The sequence below is a fragment of the Galendromus occidentalis genome, unplaced genomic scaffold, assembly GCF_000255335.2.
Source record: "Galendromus occidentalis unplaced genomic scaffold, Mocc_1.1 scf7180000077526, whole genome shotgun sequence".
In the NCBI taxonomy this organism is placed as follows: Eukaryota; Metazoa; Arthropoda; class Arachnida; order Mesostigmata; family Phytoseiidae; genus Galendromus; species Galendromus occidentalis.
Genome location: NW_003805514.1, coordinates 790,948 through 814,478, shown reverse-complemented (window position 1 = coordinate 814,478; position 23,531 = coordinate 790,948). Strand labels below are relative to the sequence as shown.

The 23,531-nt window shown below is 51.9% G+C and overlaps 4 protein-coding genes and 1 long non-coding RNA gene across 5 annotated transcripts in view; 2 read left to right on the top strand and 3 right to left on the bottom strand.

The window, feature by feature from the left end:
- Positions 1–519: 519 nt before the first annotated feature.
- LOC100902519 (thioredoxin-like) lies at positions 520–1,492 on the bottom strand. Its single transcript, XM_003747896.1, has 3 exons — positions 1,466–1,492; positions 1,240–1,344; positions 520–711 (listed from the first exon to the last, which is right to left on the bottom strand). Exons 1-3 carry the CDS (start codon positions 1,490–1,492, stop codon positions 520–522), a joined length of 324 nt encoding a protein of 107 aa, XP_003747944.1.
- A 320-nt stretch (positions 1,493–1,812) lies between these two features.
- LOC100899805 (thioredoxin-T-like) lies at positions 1,813–3,197 on the bottom strand. The gene is made up of 4 exons (XM_003747953.1): positions 3,171–3,197; positions 2,307–2,411; positions 2,087–2,205; positions 1,813–1,888 (listed from the first exon to the last, which is right to left on the bottom strand). Exons 1-4 carry the CDS (start codon positions 3,195–3,197, stop codon positions 1,813–1,815), a joined length of 327 nt encoding a protein of 108 aa, XP_003748001.1.
- A 4,000-nt stretch (positions 3,198–7,197) lies between these two features.
- Positions 7,198–10,267, top strand: LOC100899663 (serine/arginine-rich splicing factor 1). The gene is made up of 4 exons (XM_029112752.1): positions 7,198–7,352; positions 8,167–8,551; positions 8,678–8,759; positions 8,869–10,267. The coding sequence occupies exons 1-4, from the start codon at positions 7,350–7,352 to the stop codon at positions 8,876–8,878; spliced, it is 480 nt and encodes a 159-aa protein (XP_028968585.1). The 5' UTR covers positions 7,198–7,349; the 3' UTR covers positions 8,879–10,267.
- A 621-nt stretch (positions 10,268–10,888) lies between these two features.
- Positions 10,889–13,486, top strand: LOC100902756 (uncharacterized). Its single transcript, XR_145680.2, has 7 exons — positions 10,889–11,554; positions 11,680–11,737; positions 11,888–11,923; positions 12,064–12,168; positions 12,277–12,570; positions 12,672–12,794; positions 12,907–13,486. It is a non-coding gene; the product is annotated as an uncharacterized LOC100902756 (long non-coding RNA).
- Positions 13,487–20,951: 7,465 nt separating this feature from the next.
- The window catches only part of LOC100899520 (neuroligin-4, X-linked), a 125,186-nt gene continuing 122,606 nt past the window's right edge, over positions 20,952–23,531 (bottom strand). Inside the window, exons 13-14 of the mRNA XM_029112743.1 lie at positions 21,349–21,483; positions 20,952–21,233 (exon numbers count right to left, since the gene is read on the bottom strand). Of these exons, the coding sequence (XP_028968576.1) occupies positions 20,952–21,233; positions 21,349–21,483 (417 nt within the window). The remainder of the gene's footprint in view (positions 21,234–21,348; positions 21,484–23,531) is intronic.

Sequence of the window (23,531 nt, the reverse complement as noted above, 5' to 3'; positions counted from 1 at the left end):
TCAGCCCTCACCCATCGAGAAATCCGCGTTCAGTAACCAGTAACCAGGCGACGCCATGAGTGATGAAGTGATGAGTTTATTGAGGGTTTCACAATACAATGTACTGCATGAGTGGATTCGCTTGCGTGCACATTTTTAGCTTGATAGAAATCTATGTTTTGAGCTGCTAGCGGCAAGTGAAAGCAACTCCCGGCAGGAATATCCCTCCCTGGATGCATATATGCGTAGGAATTCTTTCGCTAGGTGGCACCCGGAGGAGTACACCCGCGCATTGAAAACTCAGACGTGTTTCGATGAATCCGAATCGGTACAAGACGCGGCACGCTGCGCGTCCTGAAGTGACGGGTTGAGGAGCGGCATACCGGCCACTCTTGCTCGCGCTTCTTACACTTTCTCGTATCTTTCACGCTCAATTAGAAACTCAGTTATATCCTGAGGGGTACACAGTCTCATCAGAAGCACGGACATTGGTGGCGTATTCCGGTCACCGCGCGGATCATGGTTCGCTAAGGAGTGCTCCTATTTGTTCCTGTCGATGGCTTCGGTGAGCTTATCTGAAGTCAGGGCTCCCATCAAGGTGTCGACCGCTGCACCGTTTTTGAAAAAAATGAATGTCGGCAAGGAAGCGATTTCGTACTCGGTGGCAGCATCTTCGTTCTCGTCCACATCGACCTTGAGGAAAATCACGTCGCTGTACTGCTCCGAGATCCTCTGGAATTTCCACATGAGATTCTTGAGAGGTTTCCTCAACTACAGAACCCGCTCCTGATTCTGAAGTGGGATTCAGATATAGAGAACGAGCTTGATTGAAGCTGGGCGTGTTTAAGAGATCGAGTGGTGCATGGGAAATCATTTATTATCGATCGACGCCCAAGAATCATTTGCTCGAAGAATGGAGCGAAATTATGCAGCCTTCCGATACGAGCTAGGAATAGATTCCCATTAATTCGACCGATCGTGCATTCATACCCTGCAGAGCACTCAAAATCCTCCTCGTGACAGTTCCCGATGAGAGACCACTGAATAATATCCCGTATACGACTGCGAAGTTCCCCATGCGGAGCGGATTTTGATAACGCACCGCAGACCAACCCGAACAGTCGAATGAGAATGAGGAGACAACTCGCGTATCCGCTTGCCACGGATCCATTCCTCCGACATGGGACATCTGTTGCCCGAGCGTGGATGAACGTGGATCTCGATCTCATGAAGCATATCGCTTGAGAGATTTCAACTCACCTTAAATATGGGTTCAGCCTGTTTGCATGGACCACACCACGTGGCGAAAAAGTCGACCACCACGAGTTTGTCACCCGCAGTTCTGATCTTGTCATTGAATTCATCCTGGAAATCACACACACCTAATTTCCTACCGTGCTCTCATAAATTTCAGACTCATGAGTTGTGAGCGCCCGGTCAGAGAATCCACGAGGTAATCGCAGTTCACGCTCAGAAGTAGACTTACTTTCTCGTTGACCAACGTGTACACCATCTCCGAGCTCTACGAGAACTTTACGAGCTCTAGATCGTGATCCAAACGCTAAGTTGCCAGTCGGTGAGGGGAGGAGAGGGTAAAGAGGGACGTGCAGGCCATCGATGGTGAATCGGAGACGATATGAAGCTTCCTAGCGTGAACCCCCCGAGACCTGATGGTCAGCCAAGTGACAAGACATCCTGAAGCAGCCTGATGAGTGTAGGGCAAGAGATGAGGAACACGGCCGAGCTTCTCCCTGATACGGATTTTTGCCCTCACATTTTCCCAGGTTTCATCGTCGCAGATTTACCTGTTCTCGGATCCGAGGGAACGGGGTGCTATTTGTGCGCCTCAACGGCTTCGTGCAACTTATCATAAGTCATGAATCCAGTCAGGCGCTGCAGGACTTGACCCCTGAGAAAAGGGTCGAACAATCAAATGTGATCAAAAATATTTGTGCTCTGTGGGTATATTGAGATACTTCCGCGATTCTGCTATCGCGATATCTGAGAGTTCTCTCGCTCAGAGCCTTCTCTCGATCACCTGCTCATTTGGCCTTGGAAGAATCGGGCTTAAAACGTTTGTGCCTTCTCTGGGGGTGTATTGACTCACCCGCGTATGAAGAGGAAAGTCGGCAGATTCGAAATGTCATATTCTGCCGCCGCTTCGTCATTATCGTCGACATCAACTTTGAGAAACATGACCTCACCCGAGTACTTATCCGCCAAGCGCTGAAATATTCCATCACCATCGGAATGAGAATGTTGACTGATTTGATTCGCGCAGTTCCTCTAGAATTCGATCCGGAGATAAGTTCCCCCCTCTGTCACACCTTGAAGGTCGGCTCGCAGTCTTTGCAGGGACCGCACCACACAGCTCCAAAATCGATGACCACAAGTTGATCCCCTGCGGAGCTCAGCTTCTCTCCGAGGTCGGCCTGGAAACGACCAGAGGTTGAGGGTATCGTCCGACAGAGCAGCGATCGCGCTCAGCTCGAATCAGCCCCGCCCCGAACGATTCCCACCGAAATTCCGACGCTAGTCAGGGAACAATCCCCCGCTAAGGATCAGGCCCAACCACGCGCCCGATGGAAGCTGATGGAGCGGGAGCATTCGAACGAAAGCATATGTAGTACGATCCGGGTTCGAAAAGAATTGGAAAAGCGGTCAGAAACTCCCTGGCGAGATAAGGAGGAGGCAACAGATGCGGAATCATGATGATCCGTGTCCGCTCCATCAGGCAGGGCCCCCTTTCAAGGAGAATACCAATCATACATTGACCTCCAACGGAACAATATTGACGTGATAATAATAACGAACTGGGCCCTCCGACCTCAAAAGCGACTTCGTTCTTCGGAATACCACCTCTACGTTGAGTTCTGGTCGAGGGATTAGCACTGGAAATCAGCTTCTGGGCCCCTCCCTCGATCCCACGGATAGGCGAGGCCAGGGCTCTGGAAGAGGCGATATCTTCTGTCTACCCCTTAAGATATTCTCACGAACACCCTTCCGGATACTCTTCCGCGAATGCTCACAGATCCGCCATTCCCTCAGGATGAAACGAGCCGGACTCCGATCAGAACCGCGCCGCAAGCAAACGAAGCTGAGTCCCGAAGCAGGACGATTCTCGAAAGTGCCAGTCACGATGAACGGATTTCCCCCTATTTAGAGATCTCCTTGAATGCCAGGGACCTCACCTTGGTTTCCACGACGGTGTACGACATACTTCCTCCGATGTCGGCTGCGAGCAACTGATCCCGTCTTTAGTCACTGCGTTTCGTGCCCGCTCCGAGACTTCGAATCCCGCCTATATTCGACCTTCCGCCACCCTCTGGAGGCTCTGCTAGCACGGTCGGAGTAGGCTTGCTGCTTAGGTAACGGAGAGCAGGTACAAATGAAGCTTTCGATCAGGATTTATATCGATTCCTCCGGCACACCAATAAGGATTCCGAAGCTTCTATTCCCAGGAAGCTCAGCAATCAAAGATGGTGGCCTGCAGTGATTCTGAAGACCTCAGCTCAGCTCCGCATAGCTCATCGAGGAGATCGGAGCTAGGAATGAGTGTGGCCCCCTTCCGTGATCGCGGAAACCTCGTCTTGTGTACTCGGACGTGCCTCTCAACGCTGTATGCGAGCTCCTCGTTCCATTGGGTCTCAGATCCAATCTTGGCCAGCAACCTCTATATGATGAGCGGATATGAATCTACGCGATTACCGCGGCTCTTGAATGGAGCGAGAAAATGATCGGCGGTGCCCATACCCATGTACCTGTATCATTTTTCGTCGCAGATCGATGGTTTGGGCTTCACCTTCAACTGTGACAGCATCTCCCCTCATGTTTCGATTTGAACTTTCGGTATCGCTTCCATCGCTCTATCGTGGTCATTGATGACTTCACTCTGGAGCGGTATGCCTGCTTTAAGCCGGGGCAAGATCTTGATCCGACCGAGGCAATATGCTCCGATTTCCGATCCGGGCAGAAGGCGGTACCGAAGAAAGACCTTTCTTCCAACACTGCCTTCGAGACCTCCCTGGACTCCCCTTCTCAGAATGCGCCACTCCACGATGACAGACTGGGAGTTCCGGCGAAATCGTGCTCGTACTCGAGCGCCCAAACCTCCTGGAAGCCGGAAACCTGCTGCTCCTAGTTTCTCTTCTGCGCAATGTTTTCTACTGATGTCGTCCTCATCACTGAGTCCTGACTAGGTGACCCCTTTTCGAGTCAGGAGCCCACCTCCAAGGGCCTCTCTATCGGATCTTCAGGTGTGTTAGTAATGGACTTTTTAGAGATGGGGTGTGTGAGTAAAACTGAATATTCTCGGCACCAGGACCACAGGGATATGATATTCTATTGGAAACGCTTATCCTTCATTTCTGCTCACAGACGGTTAAGCCACGTCCCATGCGCTCCTATGTGTCTGATGGCGGACCTTGTTCACCCAGTAGAGACAGACTAGAGAAACTGTGTCATTTGATAGACTCGGCCGATGACTTTTCTCATACCGTCATACTCGTTAGAGACTTCAACCTCCTTGATATTGATTGGGCCAACCTGCCCCAGCTCGCCTGTGATAGCGAGGAGGCCCTCTTCGTGAACGTCAGTGTCGAGAATGGTCTAACGCAACTGAGCACTGAGATCACCCGTTCTGCGGGGAAAAGCTTAGTCAGTTTGCCTTGTCTCAACCCATTCGACCGGCATTCTTTCTGATCTCTCCATATCCGATCCCCCGTCGGGTCCGCAAAGAGCGCTTCGGGGAGTCGAGACTCGAGACTACAATCGGGCAGATTTGCACTCAATCGTTCTTTCTCGTATCGATTAGATTGGCGCTTGTTCTCCATGGACTGTCGAACAGTTTACTTCATGCACCTACAATCGTTTTGTTGACCTCCTTTGGTAATTAATTTGTAGAGCTCTTCTCCCGTTCCGACGACACCGCTAAGAGAAACTGTCTCGACCCAGGACCCATGTTCAGCATCTGCGAGAGATGCGCAGCTATCTGGTAAAATCCTGGTCGTACTGTAGAACTTGGGAAAGCTCCATCACGGCTACGTCACCTCGGGAGGGCAGGTCTTGACTTCAGAGACTCGAGGGCCCTCTTCCGGTTTGCTGGCAGGTGTCTAAGAGGCCGGGACCCCATCGCGGCCCTGCTCCCTGCGGATGATCAGCCTATCCGTGATCTCTGCATGAATGATGTGTTCGGGGAATTTTTCTCATCTGAGTCCGTGGACCTGGCTCACCCGTCAACCCCAACCTTTGGCCACCACGCCTCAAAAATAATCTGTGGCTCACTGCAGGTAACCAGCGGACTCGTCCCCGATACGCTTCGCTCACTGTCATCGAAATCCTTCCATACATTGGACAATATTCTTCCTATCGCCGTCAGAATGCTCGCTCAGGAGCCGAGTGCACCGCTTGATCGAGCACTGATCCTATTTCGCTCATATGAGGATGCAGTCGTAACCTCGTTCCCCCATATATCCACGGTTTACCCCGTCTGCGAGGTAGGGAGCCGCTCTCAAGTCGAAAACTACAGGCCCGTTGTCCGATATTCGATCCTGTGCATCATGTTGGAAAAACTCATCTTTGATCACATAGTTGACACCTCAGTCGCCCGTCGACTCTGTCACCCTCACCCACATGGGTTCACTTGAGGAAAGTCCACTGCGGCTCAGCTTGGTGAATTGACCCATCTATGGGTTACATTCATCAATGACAAAGTGGACTCCGCATATGTGTATTTCGGCACAACGAGGACTTCTGATACGATCGATCACAGCCTCCTCATCTCGAATCGAAAGGGAGAGGCTCGTCCTAGAAGCCTATGCCGCGCCGTCGAGAGGTTTGACGCCTGGATTCGGACCTTCCCACCGCTCATTTGAGAGCGACAGATCACGTTCAAGCTCAGTCTCTTCCTCATCTCTTCCAACAACTGATGAGCGTCATCTCGGATTCTCTGGACGGTTTTGGCCTCCGACAAGCACTTCAACAAGTGCGTGGAGCCACTCATGCAACGCGAAGCAGAAATCCGCGATATCCGAGAAACCTTGGACGCTTCCGACTTCGGGATGCGGACGTCCGCTGCAATGGTGAGCCCTCCGATTCATGATGTTCGAATTATGCTCCAAACTACCGACTAGAATCGGTCATGACCTTCGCTCTCCGAGCATCGAGCATGAGTGGTGGAATCTTTCTCCGTAGCCAACAGTAATAGGTGTCCGATAAGACCACTCGTGGAAAACCTGGGAAGCGGTGTGATAGTTCGGGTGGTCCTGGATCCTGTAGGCTCGCTGCCAATAGTTCAGAATTGCGAGGGCGCAAACTGAACGCGATCATGCGCTCGCTGGAGGAGCGTACAACTTCAGTGTTCCGGTAACGCGCGGGGGTTCGTCCCGTATTTCCAACTTGCTCATCGGTAGACTCCTCCATAGAGGATTTCATGGCAACAGGCGCACTGGATTACCACAACTCCCGGTTACCTAAATTTAGATGTGCTCTGATGTCCAGGGGCCGAGTGGCGGAAACAGTTCTGGGAATGTGCGGTAGAGACTCGGTCCAGTAGCTAAGGTGATGAGCAGATCCGGTCAAAAACAGAGGCTGTTTTCGGGTCCTCAAGTCAGGCAGTCCCAATGCGAAATCCGGAATTAATCGGACTCTGCGGCCAGGAACGTCGATGCCTGGATAGAGGGGTCGCTCAAGCCAAACCGTAGGCGGTCCTGCTCATTGTCAGTACATACTGGTAGTCGGCTCTGCTTTTAATCGGGAGAAACACAGCGGTATCGTAAGGTTATTCAGATTCGCCTCAGTTTCTCCGCAATCGACTGAGATATCAAATGAATCCATCCAGATTCTAGGTTCTGGGCAAATGCATGAATCTTCGAGGGGAGCATGACTCGTTTGCCGGGCTTCTCAGCGGCAGCCGATCGGAACGCTTGCACTGTGGCGCGCGCCCTCGTACAGAATTCATGATATTTAGGCGCCAGACTGCCGCGGGATCGTCTCACTCCTCATACCGCCCGATAGGACTTCCTATTTCTCAAATTTTTCAATTAGCGGAATCGGTGAAAGCTACGAGGATCAGCATCGAGATGAAATCCTAGGGAACACTTGACGCACCGAAGAGTTGAGTGGAAAAGAATTTGAATTCTCTGTACGTTGTTCCCAAGCAAAGATCATCGTCATCAGCTCTTGGCGGAGATTCGTCTGCAGCCGCTGATGAACAAAGTTAACTTCAGGATACAATAGGTTGCCATTCCTGTGCGTTCGTTGTCGTTCGTTGGGACAGCAAGCCTATACCATAGCGTTTCTGCGGTCCTCGTCGGACGCTTGATTGATTGTAAGCGGTCGCAACTTCATCGAGTTTGATTATTCAACTTCCAATGGTAGGTTTTTCGAGGTTTTCGTTCGCGGAGCTTGGTTCTGTCGACTCGTTTTCCAGTCGAATGCGGAAACTCTGGAAAAGAATATGTCGTGCGAAATTCGTTTTTTCGGCAACACGTGATGCATCACAGGCAGGGAACTGCGACGAATCGCTTGCCAAATACACGGGTCTTATCGCTTTTTGAACGCATGGATCGGCGTCGGATGGCTTGCCGAGCTCATGCGTCGGTTTGAATGAAGTTTCGAGAGAATCTCGATAGAAGTTCCTCTTAATTTCCTCAAGTTGTCGGTGCTTTAGTGAAGAGATCCTAGCGAGTCGCGTAGCGTGGTGCGGGAGATCGAATTCGCTCGTGAGAAAACTGGTTAGGGTTAAGGATGCCGCATGATGGCGTAGAAGCCGCGGCCGGCGTGGAGCTTGCTCGTCGTGATGTGGACATTCACCGACTTCGCGATCGGGCTTCTGTGGCCCAGTTGAGCGGTCGCTCCGCACCGGTGGGTATTCCACACTCCTCGTGCGCCCAACTTGGAGAACTCCTCACGCATAGGCTTGGTTACCGTTCGAGAAACCTCTCCGGTGGCGAAAAAATTAGCGGTCCCATAAAACTTGGGCGGGCCTCTGTATTTCTGGGCGGCGATATCAGTTCTGAGCTTCAGGGAAAGTCGCGAGTCTCTCAATGGCAGCATCGACGACCGCTCTCCGGTCAATCGTATCATGCGGTCCGAGGTCGTTTGTCAACAAAAGCGAATTTCGTCCTCGAGTCTCGAGGCGGGACGATCAAGGGAACGCCCGACTAAAAACGACGAATTCTTCCTCAGGATTCCTACGGTGATAACATGCGTGAGGCAGGTGGACCCCGCTACGGTGGCGGAGGTGGTGGCGGTGGCGGTGGAGGTTATCAATCTCGCGACCAGCAGAACCAGAATCGTATCTTCGTGGGTGGAATCAACGAGAGCATCCAGAAGGAAGATCTGGAGAGCGTTTTCTCAAAATACGGACGCCTCACCAATGTCTGGGTAGCCCAGAATCCTCCGGGTTTTGCGTTCGTTGATTTTGACGACAATCAAAACGCATCGGACGCCGTAGCCCAAATGGACGGTCAGGAGCTCAACGGCATGACTCTGAAAGTCGCACCGTATCGTGGACGTCGCAACAACCGCGGCCGTGGAGGTTTCCGTGGCGGTGGCGGCGGCGGCGACGGTGGTCGAGAAGATTTCGGCGGTCGCGGCTCTTACGGAGGCGGCTATGGCCAGCAACAAGGGGGTTACGGAGGCGGAGGTGGTGGCGGATACGGCGGAGGCAGCTACGGCCAGCCCAGAAGCTACGGAGGACATCAAGGTGGCGGCTACGGCGGAGGATACGGAGGCCAGCAGGGAGGTTACGCACCTCACGGTGGCTACGGGGGAGACAGGTAAGGCTCCAAAGTCCCAAAACTCATGACGATCTTTACGGCTCAACTTCTTTCCGGCAGCGCTCCACTCGACGATGTATTTCTCATAGACTATCCTTTCCATTCGCAGTGGCTACTGAGCTATCGGAGCCAGGGTTGGTGGTTTTCGATAGCAGCGACTGAGACACTGAGTTGTTCCAGAGAGCGACTGAGTTGTTGCAGTTCGCGCCTCACCCCACAGCGATTAAAAGAAGAAGAAGAAGAACAGATGATTAAGCAGAAGAACGCAAATCGAACATTGAAAATTCTCCGATTCCAAATTCTAGTGTCGCCTCAGCCTATGGCGGCTCCGCACCGCTCCCCTCGCTTCATACGATGAGGGTGACGTGCACAATTTTCACGTATTTTTCTTGCTTGGAGGGTACATCCCCGCTTTGTCAGTGCTGGCCTCGTCGCGTGCTCGACGATTCGGCGAACTTCATGTACGACTATTATTACAACTACTACCACATATAAAACTGCTTCTGCCGCTACTACAAGGGGAGAAGTCCCCGTCGACAATCCGGACGACGACGCGATATCGATTATCGTGGAAACATTCACCAAGACGGATTCATTGAACGTCAGCCCAAACTTCGACAACTCAACACAAGAAGATTCGTTATTGAATTCATCAGCAGGACTTGGCCGACCTAGCAAAGAAGGGTTGTGCGGTGTGCTATCTCCACGCCGTGTGCTCTCCGGTGGAATTTATCACTGACCAATGACAAGTTGACATTTCCGAGACGAACTGGGCCCAAAATAAGCGAACCGCGGAGTAGATCCAATCCTTCGCTGCATCCTAACGAATCAAACGATCCAGACACCAAAATCAGCGAGACTGAAGTGATATACGAAAACGATCGACTCACTCGTTCAGAGACCGAATCGACTCCAATGTGACTCTTTCACCGACGTAGAATACTGAGTCGGTCCTTTGCTGGTCTCTCTCCGTCAGTATTATTCAGTCATCTCTAGGACCTGAGAGCATCCGAACGAAGCTGACGAATCATTTCTTCCCGATCTCAAAAACTTTTTCTCCACCCGTCATGGAATAGATCGACGAAGCCTCGGCCGTCTCGAACCATACGGAACTTCCAACAAGAGCTTGCAGTAATCGCAAGCCTTCCAAAAGTACCAACTCCCGATTTGCCATGGAATGCCCAACAACACACTCTTCGAGAATCCAGGGCTTGGCGTTGTCACTGTGAATTTCACGATTTTGCTCATGTGTGCTTTGAGTTGAATTCTCCTTCAAACTACCTAACTATCCAGAAGAATATTTCAAGGAAGCATTAAGAATCAGGATAGAGTCCTAGTGAGGGGTCATCCGCCAAATCAGATGTGGCTTGTTCACTAGACAGCTCTCCCTCTTAAGTACACCGAAGTCTGAGGAATCATTTGCTGCTATAATACACACCAGTACGAAAATCATCCAGCTTGAGACAGATAAATGAACAGATTAAACGAAAACGCGTCGTCAAACCGAATATTCCCTCTCGTTTTTGAACCTCAATCCCCCTAGGCCAACGAGCCTCTCTAGCTGGGTCTACGCCGTAGACACAATCCCATAGCAATCCAGCAACCATATCTGGCAGACGATCGGATATGTGAAGGAATAGGCCCAGCTGCCAGCGCTTGAAGAGAAGAGCCCAGCGCGCCACATAATGCTCATTCCTTAAGGCGAGAATACTTCAGCTTCGATCCCCGCTTCTTCGGTATCCGACTTGGGGGATGCTGGATCGAGGTCTCTGATTTGAGCCGGAAAATATGTTCTCGCCGAGCAATGTCATGGCACGGCTCCGACGCTCAGGAGGATGTCTCCGTGCGAAAATTCCCGGAGATACCGGGAACACGCAATGTCGTGTCGGACTTTACGAGAACAAGGTCGCCTTCTCCGGTGAATGCGCGAAATGGAATCGTGCGTTCCGACGCTCGACCGCGGAAACATTAAGGAGACGGCAAGATGCGATGGATGAACGAATACGCAGCTTCCCAAGATTCCCATTCAAAAACTCGCGCCTGGTCTCGCAGCCCGACTGTGCGGCTCCTCTCAAGATGTTCTCTCTCTCATCAGAGTTCGTCTGCTAGTTCCCACCAAGGATCGGACAATATCTGCACCACTTGGCCGCGACCCGTTTTGCTCCGCGTTCTTTTTGTACGCGTTGTTCCCCAAAGACATAAGTCGCGTACGATGGTGGGGTCTCTCGACGGGAGGCTCCAGCGGTAGAGAAGAACTTCGTACGGTTGTAAGAACGTACAAGCTGAGTTCGAAGTTTGGAGACCACTGTACTTGCGGCCATTCTGGAAAGCAGGGGAGACAGGCAGCTATCCAGCCTTTTGAATGAACACTTAGAAAACACTTCTACTGAGTGAGCGTGTGTGAGTGAGCGAGTATGTGAATGAATGAACGAATGCAGGATGGAGAAGGAACAACAGAGAACAATCGTCGAGAGGGGGTTCAGTGGAGCACTGGAGTCTCTGCGTAGAGATGTTGAAAAGCTCGAGATCGATATGTGGCAGCTACTATCGCATTGAGAGCGCTCCGATCTGCGCTCTGTAGACGCTGCTTCGGCTCGTCTTGGAGTCCTACGCTCGTTCGGAAAGCGACTCCGCGGAGGCTCGTCGCGATGACCCACTCCCAAGTACAGACGTTTTCCATGGGAACGTGTGCGAATCCGGCGCTGGAGCCGAGCGGGGAGCTGAGAACATGGCCCTACTGGAGCTCGCTGGTGATGATCGTGCTACAACCCGAGGACAGAGAGCGTACGAATGAGGTACGATTATAAACTTCCGAATTCCCACGAGTGGATGATGAGCGTGCCTCGCGCGTATCCGGAGCACCACTGACGGGTATCAGAGGCACACTCGAGCTTCACACACGTTTTGTCATTCTCCCTAGGTGAATAAATGGGCCCCTTGGACTTCTGTCGATCGAGCAAGAAGCTCCCCACACCGAGGTGAGCGCCGTAGAAGAGCTTATTGGAGCGACGGAAGTCGTACCACAATTCCCTCGCTTGTTCGACTCTCAGGCAGTAGGAAATGTAAAAGAGGAAATCCAGAAGCATTCCAAAATTCGAATTGACTATGGATGCTCTTTCTTTTCGCAGCCGGAAGCTCCCAGCATACCGTCCTGCCTGCGAGAGGTGAGCCAGCTTCTACCGCATCGAAACATTGATCCGTCAGCACGAATTTTGAAAACATGGATGGTGTCCCCAGTAGGACGGTCCCGATCAAAGTCGAGAGCAAAATTCATTCAGGTTCTGAAAAATCCTTCTCTCGACAGATACGGCGTTATTCGGCGTGGCACCCGAAACCGATCGACTTGTAACGTCAAGATGCCTTTTCTGTCCGACTGTACGAAGGCTTGAATTTATCGCACAACATATGCGTGAGTATCCCGTCATTCATCAGGGCAGATCTGTGGCTATTCTCTCGGTAGGGTGAGCAGAACTCTTCTGTCCTTGTTCTAACCAAGACCGTACCATAACTTTTGCAGTGGAGGCGCATCCAGATGAATGCAGACGTAGAGTGAAAGGGATGGATCAGGATGCGACTTCGGAAAGCGAAGATATACCTCGGTCTCCGTACGCTGATGCCGTCCCGGGAGCTTCTGGGCTCGGATCGATTTCATATCCTGATCATCCGGAAGACTCAGAATCGCAGACAAAAGCTCCGGAGTCACTTTTAAGACTTCCACATGACGTGACTCCTAGTGCCGACGATCCCGATATTCGGGTTCAGCCAAATAACCATGCTCACCTTAAGGTTTTCGACTCAGCGAGTAATTCCGGTAGGCTTCGAACTACGCCCGCTCGAATTCTTCGAATTTGTTGAGGAACCGATTCACGACGAGCTGCTTCGCAAGAAATTCAACAAAGGTTCTCCTTACAGCTGAGCTCCATGAGACAGCGTCGAATAACGGCAGGAAACCGTCCAGGAAGAGAAGGTTTTCCCTGCAGAAAAATAGAGAATACGATCCTGACGAGCATTGTGGCGTGCTGACGGAACCTCACGGTGAGCTCCTGAATCGGGCATCTGGTACCTAACTATCGAATAAGCTAATAGACCGAGGAAGACTTCAAGAATCATTGATCTATTCCCAGTTGACCCCCAATGTTCATTTCAGGCAAGCCGTGCTGCTATGCCCTATCAGCCTGTAAACTCCATCCTGTGATGCAGCGACGCGCCGTGCTGGGCCGACGCGCCACCTACGATGAATTGGTCGCGAATTGTCGACGGCGCGTCAAGGAACCGTCGCAGCATGCGAAATTCGCTAGCTGATTGAGGAGCTCAACAATCACTCCGATACATTATTTCACCAAAGCTCTCTGTTATATCATTCACTAGTCGATTTTGACTGATAACGACGCTGTGAAGGAGGGAAAGCGCTAGCGAGCGATCGTGATTCTCGGGAATTTAGATAGTCCTGACTCAGTATTCAATGTACAATAATCTGTATATATCGATGGAGAACATCCCTTGGAGGGGGAGACGAAGATAGGACACAAAGTAAGCTAGACGAGGAGTTTTTAGACATGACTGGAAAGCTCAGATACTTGATGATATGATGAGAAACACTGCCACTCAGTTCAAGTTGCTCGTGATTGAACCCGCGTGAGGATAATGTAAAGCGTACACAACCTCTCACAAAAGAATGAAGCTCAAAGCTGAAGCCAAATAAATATTCAATAGTGATCTTTGACTAATGGAATTATTCTGATTTCTAATCGCCCTGAAGAGCTCCGGAGCAGAACATTCCGTCGCGGAGAGTCGTCCCGCAGTATCGGCTGCCGCTCGGGCAGAGCCAAGCACAAATTGAACGGAACGTCTCACAGGAAATGGCGGAACCCGTGCTCTACGTACTCCTCGCTTGAGCGGAATCGTCACGATTCGGCTCGGAGTGCGCTAAGTCCGCCAACGAATAACTGTCCGCGCTAATCTCTCGATGTCAACCTCGAGATCTTCTCGCGTGGCAGCGATACGAATCGGCTGCACTCCTCTAGGGTTTCTCTGCATCCGTCATTCCAGGTAGTCTCGCGCGAACCTATGCGACATACGAAGATCGAAACATCGATTCGCTGGCATTCCTATCCGGAAGAAGAATTCGAGGCCATCGAGACACATATTAATTTCACGATATACAACACGAATGGTGATCTACTCCGCTATGTCGGAGGAGGTTACGAGCATCAATGCGCCTCTCCCTAATCGGAGCATCAACCCCACGAGCACGTTCTGAATCCAGCAATGTCTCCCCGACGACTGCGTCGGGTCGACTTCATTGATTCCCGTCGTCCGTTCATATCTCTGGTGAGAGAAGAATCACGCATGACTGAGCCCATCGTCCGTTTCCTTTCCATTGAAACAATGTTCTCAGACCAGCTGCTCGAACTTTTGATCGGGCGCTTCTTGTTGAAGAACTGCCGCGGCTCTCGCCTGTGCTGCTAAGGCGGCATCGATGGCTAAGACAGAATCGCGTTCAACATGGCCGCTTCCTGTCTTCTCACCACAGTTCATGTGTTCCAAGCAGAAAATGAATATGACGCCGACGTCACCTCAGACGTTTCCGAGAAAATTGGCGGCAGCATCTGGGACGATGACGGTCCCCACAACAGATTGAACGTGGCAGACGCAGATGAAGGGCTCTAGTTTTGTAGTCGACCACGAACTCAGTCTGACCTTCTTACAATAGAGCGTGCCGGACCGAATTTCCGCGCTAACGTACGATTTTTTTTCAGATTTCTGGTCGGCGCCTCGTGGACCTGGGGGTCGATCAAGTTCGCTACAACGAAAGTCCTTCTGACGACCAGTTTGTGTTGACGTCAGCGTGTTCGCTGCACCGAGGTGATACTGTGTGCCCGGATCTGAGAACTGGGATTTTGGGCTCCGTGTATGGAATGCGGTTCCTCGAAACGGGCGTCCACGGATACGAGGCGGAATGGAGTGAAAGAATTTTGGCATCCGCTCAATGACACAGAGGGAGTATCTACAATTATTGCCGCCGTGGGGTGGTCTCCCATGGACGAGCGGATTCGCGTCCCCGCAGCCTCTCCGCTGAATTCGTCCATAAGCCAGGAGTCAGGAGTCTTTTGCCGCTTCTCTCTTCTGGAAAAGAAATCCCAGAAGATCACAGACGACGTCACAGTTTCCTAAAAGGTCTGAGGTCATGGATACATTAGACAAGTTCCAGCTCAATGCCATGGTCCGCCTGGATGTATCGTCATATCATAGGGACTCCGTGGAGTCAAATTGTCCGGAATGTCTCGGGCCATGAGCTACTCTAGCCGTCCTTCCTGAAACTTCTTTCATCAGTCTCGGCTATCATATCCGCCCAGTTCCCATCGAATCGCCTAATCCTGAAGCTCCGTGGCGTCAGGAGCAGGGCCTTCACGATCCAAGACGCCGCAAGTTCACTGAAGACAAGCAGCTCTGTCCCAAAGCTCGGTCCTCGAGTCACGAGATCGCAGGGCTCGAACTCCGCTTACAATTACTTAGTGCAGTGGTTTTCTCAAAGGACGTTTCAGGAGCATCCTATTCTGCGTGATTAATGCTCCCGAAGTTTTGATCGTCCGCTCTTATATTGAGATTACTGCGTGGAATGCGCGATCAGGAAGCGGAAGCAATTGGAGCGACCGAAGGGAAAAATGCTTGAGTGCTATTGAATTCCAATAGGTTTCGGATACGCTTCCCGCTTCAATTAGGAAAAGTTTCCCAGCGATCCCGGACAAAGTGACGCCGACGAAAGCAGTCAGGACGTCGACGACGTTTTTACGCACTTACGGAATCCATGACGACGGTAAATGTCTGAAACGAGAAACGTACCGAAAACAAGCATCGAGAATTGCCTCATTGACTTTCCCGTGGAAAAGCTAATAAGCCTCATTTTAAGCGAGGATCGATTGCATTCGTCCATGGAGGGGATGACTCCCAAGAATCCGCGCTTTGCGCACCATTCTCAATGATTTGAGGAATGAGCTCTTCGATTCCCAGCCAAATTGTGTTCCCAATCAGTTGTTGCGGGGAATGCAGACCTCATCGCGACCATTCCTCGCACAGACGCCGTATTACAGGCTCTTTTTCTAGATTTGAACGTTCGTTTGACCTAATCGTCATGATGCCGCGCCGGGAGAACTTCCCGATAATAATAGAAGGAACAGCCTCACCCACGAGATGATAGCCTGATCGATCCTGGCGCGACATCGAAAGCCGGATGCGAAGCCTGTCAGCGGCTGGAGTGAATGTATGAAGGGATTCGAGAAGGCTGGGAGAGGAGGGAGTGAGGCATGAAATTTTTTTTCGATAGAAAGGTGATTTTCGGCTTGAGTGTGACAGCTGTTCCTGTCATTTGCATTTTAAGCCGCCAGAAGAGGCAAGGCTACTCCAGCGGAGAGCTGCGACCGCGCCGCCATGAGAAATGAATGAAACAGAGGAGGACGACTCGGGAAGTCGATACTGGAGAAAGACGGAAAAAGAACGGCCCCGGAGGGAGGTACTATTGGGTTTCGCCCATCAACCCCACACCTAGTCGTCCAGCCGACGCAAAAAAAACGGGCAGCTCGCGAATCGAGTGACGTTCAACGGGAGCGGATACGGGCGGCGGCGCCGCTCGGCGCACCAAGGGCCTGACGAGCCCGGGGCTGGGATTCTCGAGAGAGCCCGAATGCGGTGTACCTCGCTGTGTTCTCCCTTCATGGCGCCAACCAAGGCGAGCCGAAATCCTTGCGCCATTAGGTTTCATCTTAAATGTCGATCGGAAGAGCCACCGAGGCATTGATACCAGCCGAGCGATAGCCGAGTGCGGCTGCTTTTGGAAACAAGTGACTTGGTGCTCATACGGCGGCGCAGGAGCACCGATATGTCGGGTCGGGGTCGAGAAACCCCATCGCGAATAACATTGTCATGGAAGCATTGCCCTTGGAACAGAAGTAAATTTCTCATTTCCGATTTCCCGTAAGTGTCGCATGAATCATACCGCAAATATGATAAGGAAGTCCTCGGGAGCGGTCCGTACCCTGTCCCGGAAGCTCGTACAACTGCGTACCGCCCCCAGACGCCGCACCGCTCGGACGGCAACTTCTGTTGGGATATCCAGAGGATTCCGCGAAAACTCATAGGTCATAGGGTGATCGGATTGGGCGCGTTCGAGGCGGTGAATCAGGGATTCCAACTGCATCAACTCCTTATCTCTACTAGTTCCGTGGCGATCGCCATCAAAAAGTGCTCTGCTCGAGTTTTCGAGCCTCCTGGAATGCGCGTGTGGTCCTAGACCCCGGAGTCGGTCTCATCGAAGCGTCCGTCCGATCGTACCGTCGGGCATCGACTCTGAAAGATGGAATGAAGCTTTCTATCCGAGCCGAACGGTCCAATCCTCCCGGGCTGAAATCTTCCCGAGCAGAGCTCGGATTCCCGGAGAGGTAAAGCGAGAGGAGCTCGATCTCGAACGAGGGACATGGTCATCGGTCAATGAGAACGCAAGAGAGAAGTTGTGATTAAAACACGCGTAATAACTACTCCGGGCCGCAAGCTCCGCGCGTAATCTCGCTGGATAATTCGGTAAAATACTTATCGGCCGGTCATCGTCGCGCGCTTCCGTTCCCCTAACTACACAGATAACCTCGGAGATAAGGCGGCATCCATATCAGGCGGTCATAGTGATCGCGCAACGAGACGGATACAATTTCCGGAACCGGAATGTTTTGAAGCTTGCGTCCCTCACGGGTTCCGATCGGGATCGTCATCGCTGCTCAGGGAAGCCTTCCCTCATGGCTAGGTACCTTCGGAACCATGACCACCGTGACCTGTTCCATTAGGTCGACCTCCCCCACCATCAGGCGAAGCATATCCGAGCTCCTCGTCCGTGGGTTCTTCGATTCTTTTCGTTTTGAAACCTGTCGTCCACGGGAGAATCTTCACACGCGGGTCGCATTAGAAAGCTACTCCGACATGCTCCATACCGCCGCTTTTTGACTTCGCCGGGCTCTGCAAGAAACAGAGAGCGGACGATTTACAACCGCCTCATGAGGTCGAGTTTGAAAAATGATTCGCCTCTCGGAGCGTCGTCCGACGGATATGCTCCCCGGAACGATCTAAGGTGAACGTTTCTTTTTTGTCCTTGTGTCGTCACTGACTCTCGCTATCATTCGTTCGCCTGTTCTCGAGCTAAAAAGGAATATATTCGAACATTTGACGACCGTACCTCAGGCGGCACCAACGCTGTCATCTGCGTATTCGCTAAGGGTTTCAATAGTGGGAGAAGGGGCGAGACGCTTTCAGGAAGAATAATTCGGCGATTCGCGCAAATGGTTCCTCCGTGCGAGCAGGCTCCCCAACAGCTCGGGTCGGTGGCTGAAATCCCAGCTACCCCTTTCCCACCCACTCAAGCATACGGCCAGCAATTGGCCGTGGCAAGCCAGGCAGTCCGCCAGGCAGCGCGCCATTGAAGCCGAAGCGACGAACCCTTGGGCGACAGAAAGATGCCACAATCGACGAGGATACGTACGGAGACGGAAAGCGCGGGCAGCCTTCTTCCACGGGGTAGACACACTAGTTCAATGATTCGGAAACCGAAAACAGAAAAGCGGCACCGATGTGATGTGGCTGTTGTTTTCTACCGATCAGTACGCTGATGACAGCACCATTCTCCTTGCGCTCCCCTCCCCCTTCCTACCCCTTACCCACGCAGCGGAGCTCTCGGGGAAGGAAGAAATCGGCGTTTGGAAAAGGATAGAAGCGGTCAGACATCCCCTATCGAATACTGAACTTAGATTCAGGTCTCGAGTCGTGGACAGACGCCAGAGCCTGGAACCCGCGTACCTTCCAGACTGTCTTCTGCCTATAAGTCCACGGGATCATGCGTCCACCTCCGTCGAAGCTTTGGATCTGTTGGGGTCTGAAGTTAGGCGGTAATTGAAGATCACCCTCGACGACGTGGCATTCACCCCCGATCGAGTTGGCCGCGGCTAAATTCCGAGAGAGGAGCGCGATTACTCGTCTGAAGTCGAGAAACCGCATTAGGCGGCTTCAAGGCAAGGTCGACTGACATCTTCAATCACCATCGACACGAGAACGAGACTGACGGCGGGGAAGGCAGAATTCGCTGCTGCTACCGTCGAGCCGCCCGTCTGCGTCGTCATTCTCAAATGTAACGTTCGAGTGAGTGGTGGAAAGTTTTGAGTTATTCCGCAAAATTGCAGACTATTACTTTTCAATCGAGAATAATTAAAACTCGCTCCGTTCCTTCTCTTTCTTATTCGAGCTTGTGGCGTTTGCTCCTTGAGATTTGCAACTTTTACGATTGGAATTCATTCTCTCGTCTTCCTCTCGGTCCCGTTCCGAATCGCGAGCTCCGGCTCTTTCCGCCCAGAGCTCCTTTCAGCGTTGATGACGTTACGCGTTCGACATCCTTGAGAATTCATGGCTCGTTTGGCGCCGCCATTCCACGGACTCCTCAACAGAGACGATCGATTTATCGTAATCGAAACTCCAGTCCCAGAATATAGATCCGGGAATTCCCAGGAGCGGAAGGCATCCTCCGTCAACGACTGATGCGACTTATGTATTCATGTACCTCCAGGCATCGTTCTAGAGAGGAGAGCTAATATGATCAATGATCAGGTAGGCCGGCTTAGGATCCCGACTGCGCACTCCGGATCACCCGTCAAACGACAATAGAAGAACGGGGAATAACTTCCGTCCGCCACACAACGAGAGAGCGGATCAGACTCTTGGATGACTGTGTTCTCCCGAGTTTCTGCGCTGTGTGTTTCTTGACGGAGTCCAGATGGCTCCGTCTGTAAACTACTAAGAAGGAGAAACATCGCGAGTTTCAAGACAGGAAAAACAGGCGTTCATCCGCGCGTCGCGTCGGGGGCAAAACCACAACCTCGAGTCGACCCGAAATTCCAAAAATTATTCGGACCGATGTACGGCTATTGAGGAAGCATACGCGCCGTCATATACTGGGAGAGCTCATTATCTGACCGCTTAATCGTATATCGATGAATAGGTGAAGGAGGAGGCTTGAATGAAGATGAATTGACGGAGCAATATATTGATGCTTCCCTCAGTGTTCCCATCGTTCCAATCTGGGAAGGAATGCGCGCCCCTGACCGATTCGGAGAGGGCAAGGAATACTTTACAAAGCAGGCTGCTCCCATCCGTCTCTGGAGGCCATTCAGTTGTCTCCGACGGCCTTGCCTTTATCTGGCCGTCGTACAAGGAGGAACAAACATTGGGAATCGCTAAAATTAGGCTAACAGGAGCTATAGGCTTACAGCGACTACTGGAGATGAACTTTGCTCCGCCTCTCCGGCTTTGTCGGATTGCGCGGAGTGACTAGTCGTCCGAGTTGTCCATGGCTTTCTTCGATGGTCCGCTCCCTCGTTTGCTTGGTCGTAGACGAAGCTCGCAGTCGCCCGATCAGCGCCGCCGTGCTGGTGTCAGATAAGCGAAAGCCTTCCGCTTCTATTGTCCATCGGTATCTAAATCCCTCCGCTTTCCTCCGCCGCACCCGCTGCCGTTGTCCGTTCCTTCTCGTCAGTTTACCCGTCCAGCCAGTTAGCTCGATCCGACGGATCCCTCCTGGAGTTCTGCTCAAAGATCGCTCCTCACTCCCACCAGGCCTCCGGACAGCTGTCTCCGTATTTCTGTCTGTTTTGCTGACCCCACCGTTCCCCTCTGGGGCCTATGCTCGGTGTCCGAGTAGCGCAAGGCTCTCGTTGCCATTGACGTCGTCGTCGGTGTCATCACCGTCGACATCGTATCGCGGCCCCGATGGAATACCGAAATCGACTGCACTGTTTGCGTGTCTGACTGCGTCCTTGTTTGCTTGGCCCCGTCATCGCTCGAGGTATACTCTCTACGAGAGATCTCGTCTTGACCCGTGGGCTCCAGCCCTGCGCGGGATGTGCGCTCCCAGCCTCGTTGCATACGGCGGGGCTTGGTGCGACATACGGAGGGTGTCGCGGGCTGGAGGCGAGAGGGATAATAATTCATACACGGGAACGATTCTCCACCTTCGAATCGGGTTTGCGCAGCTCGGCTGTCCTTCGAGTCGCGCGGAAGCATCATATCTGTGATGAATTCGCCGCGATAGGCGTCTGGCGCGGGTCTATGCGAATGGGAGGAACAGGAGAAGCGAAAACCACTTGAATTTATTCACACAGAGATTATTTATTGCTTCAACACCTCAACCATGAACGACATGACGCAGGCTTTCGCTTCGAAGAAAGCAGCTTTCTCAGAATCTGAGACGGACATGATGAGACTTATCGCGCGGCTCCGGGCACAGTCAGTGAATTTGGATTTCCGCACCGCGGCATCATCAAGCCCTTTGATTTCTCCGCTACATTCCACCGCCACGGGAATGACTGCACGCATGACGTTCGAAAGAGTTGTTCCATTCAGTTTAGGAATCAGACCCTCGATGCAAGGTCGGACTTTCTCGGCTGATTCCTGCGGACGAAAATCTTGCTGTCATCCTTGTAGTATTCAACGTTCCGGACGCTCGGACGCCACATATTCGTGCGTGTACCCGCGGGACAGCGAGCTCGAGCCAGAGAGCGCTCACCTTGTATCTCGCTGCGTCTCCCGGACTGGCCGCCTTGTCGATGGCTTCTCCCACAATTTTCAAGATCTCATCGACGTCGGTCGATGCGAGGACGACCGAGAATACTAGGACTAAGTGTCGATGAGCTGGGAGCATCTGCAAATGTTCATTCGAAGGGAAAGGAGCGTTGAGCATAGGAAATCAAATCCGATACAGACCGGATAGCTCGAGATTCCTAAGCGGCCGAATTTTCTCAATATAGTTGTTCCGCAGAGATAGCTCACATCCTCTTCAGATTATCACATCGGAAAGTTTCCGAATTCCTCGCAGCTGTCTCTCACCTTCCGGGCTGTGTTACAAGCCGGAGCACCGATAGCGAGTCCGCGAACGCCCTTGACATTCGATTTATATTGAAATTCTGAACCTGGACAAATTTCAATCGACTCGAAACTCACAGGCATCTGAATTAAGTGAATTTTCAATCAGCTCTCTCCCAGGAGCTGATTGTGAGGCCGTAAACAAACATGCCATGATCGACCCTAATTCAGAGAGAGGGAATACCCACTCTTGCTCTACTTCTATTGAACATTTCACGCCGTTTGCAGCGCTGTCAGAGCTCGGATGTTTGAATGATTGAGCGGAGACCAAATCGGGCTAGTGTTCTGGAAATGCAACTCAAATGGTGCTCTCCCGAATCTGACCGGGAAAAACTGCCAAGCGCTTGCTCACAAGCTCGGTCGAGATAGGATCTGTAACTCCCTCCATAGCTCTGAACGGGATATCGGCATTCCCCTCTTCGGATCACAGAAAATTGCGAAGAGAAAAGCCAAGTCGATTTGCTGCTCTTCGTCGGATGGAGCTTGAATAATGGAATCTGACTTCAAGCACGGGGACGACGTTACACGACTCTGCCTTGTCGAAACTCAATGGCAGATTCGAGTGCGCATACATCAGGGCGAATAAATCAATGAGTAAGCTTCGACCGCACCGAATGATAATAGCAGGAATGTATTGAGAGCCCTTGCATATAAAAACCATTCTCCCCAATTGAGAACGATCGTGTGCGCTGAGCTCGTCACCCGCCTATGGCAGGCTCCGCGTAGACGACCGACAGCTGGCTCGTCTTTATGTTTGCGACACATAGAACACGTTCGCGCCTGGAAGGCTTTCCCATCCTCCAAGCGAATCGTGGAAAGCAGAAACCGTCTTCCTACTTTTTCATAATGGGCTAAAATTCAGTGGAAATCCCTCCACCAGGAAAGCAACAATGTACTCGCTCAGTTGTTATAGCGGGCGACGCATGTATCTCGTTTCCATAATCCGTCATCTAAATTAAGATTGGTCCTGACTAATTCATGAGACTCGACAAAGCCGAGAAGTAGCTTGCCAAGGCTGCCTTAATAGAGTTGATTCAAATTTATGACTACGACTACTACCTGATTCGAACGGAAAGCTGATCTTCCCTCCGAAATTTTCGGCATCGAAGTGGGTTGGAATAAACTCTGCTTGACGGTTGGAGTTCGGTCGACCCCTCAGAAGTTCAGGATGCTCGCGGCTCGCCACAGGCCGCACCAGGGGAATGGACTCGCCCGATGATGGATTGAAAGGATTGGGTTTAAAATTGAGTGACATTCCTGATGGAGCCGATTAAAAGAATTCGGGACAGTGGCGATGAAAACTCAGTCCGAAAATGCTTAATGCGATAGGACCGCCCGCGCTTCAGGTCAAGCGACGATATCGAAGCCTGACGGACTTCTTCTCTCATCCGAAGGAGACAATACATCGCTCCTCGCGGAAACCTACAACATATCACCTAGAAGTAAAAGTTACGGCCCAGAATTTTGCGATCTGACGGTATTTCCGTTTACATAGGCTACCGAGGGAGCGGTGCATCAAGCTATCGCTGCAATGACAATTTCGGCATTGACCTTCCAGCAATAATCGAACCCGTGACTTCTTACGGATCACGACTTGAGGAATCTTGCCTGAACTCCAGCCCCTTTGGGACCGGATCCTCGGCAAGGAGGGAGGTCCCTGTTTTCCCGCCCCGAGCTGAGCTCGTGGGGGACTTTATGACTCCGCATGGTATTTCCGGAGGCCCTCTAGCCCCGTATTGTGGGCACTCGCGGCGATGCTCGGCTCCGAGGTGACCCACGTAACGAGGCGCAGAATCTCGGATCCATTATTCATCCAATTCGTAATTC

Coding starts and splice junctions, on each gene's coding strand:
- LOC100902519 (XM_003747896.1), bottom strand. CDS start 1,492: ATGGTGTACACGTTGGTCAACGAGAAA. Junction 1,345..1,465: donor ACACGTTGGTCAACGAGAAA/GTAAGTCTACTT, acceptor TGTGATTTCCAG/GATGAATTCAATGACAAGAT. Junction 712..1,239: donor AGGCTGAACCCATATTTAAG/GTGAGTTGAAAT, acceptor TGGAAATTCCAG/AGGATCTCGGAGCAGTACAG.
- LOC100899805 (XM_003747953.1), bottom strand. CDS start 3,197: ATGTCGTACACCGTCGTGGAAACCAAG. Junction 2,412..3,170: donor ACACCGTCGTGGAAACCAAG/GTGAGGTCCCTG, acceptor GGTCGTTTCCAG/GCCGACCTCGGAGAGAAGCT. Junction 1,889..2,086: donor ACTTTCCTCTTCATACGCGG/GTGAGTCAATAC, acceptor CCCTTTTCTCAG/GGGTCAAGTCCTGCAGCGCC.
- LOC100899663 (XM_029112752.1), top strand. Junction 8,552..8,677: donor TGGCGGCGGCGGCGACGGTG/GTCGAGAAGATT, acceptor GAAGCTACGGAG/GACATCAAGGTGGCGGCTAC.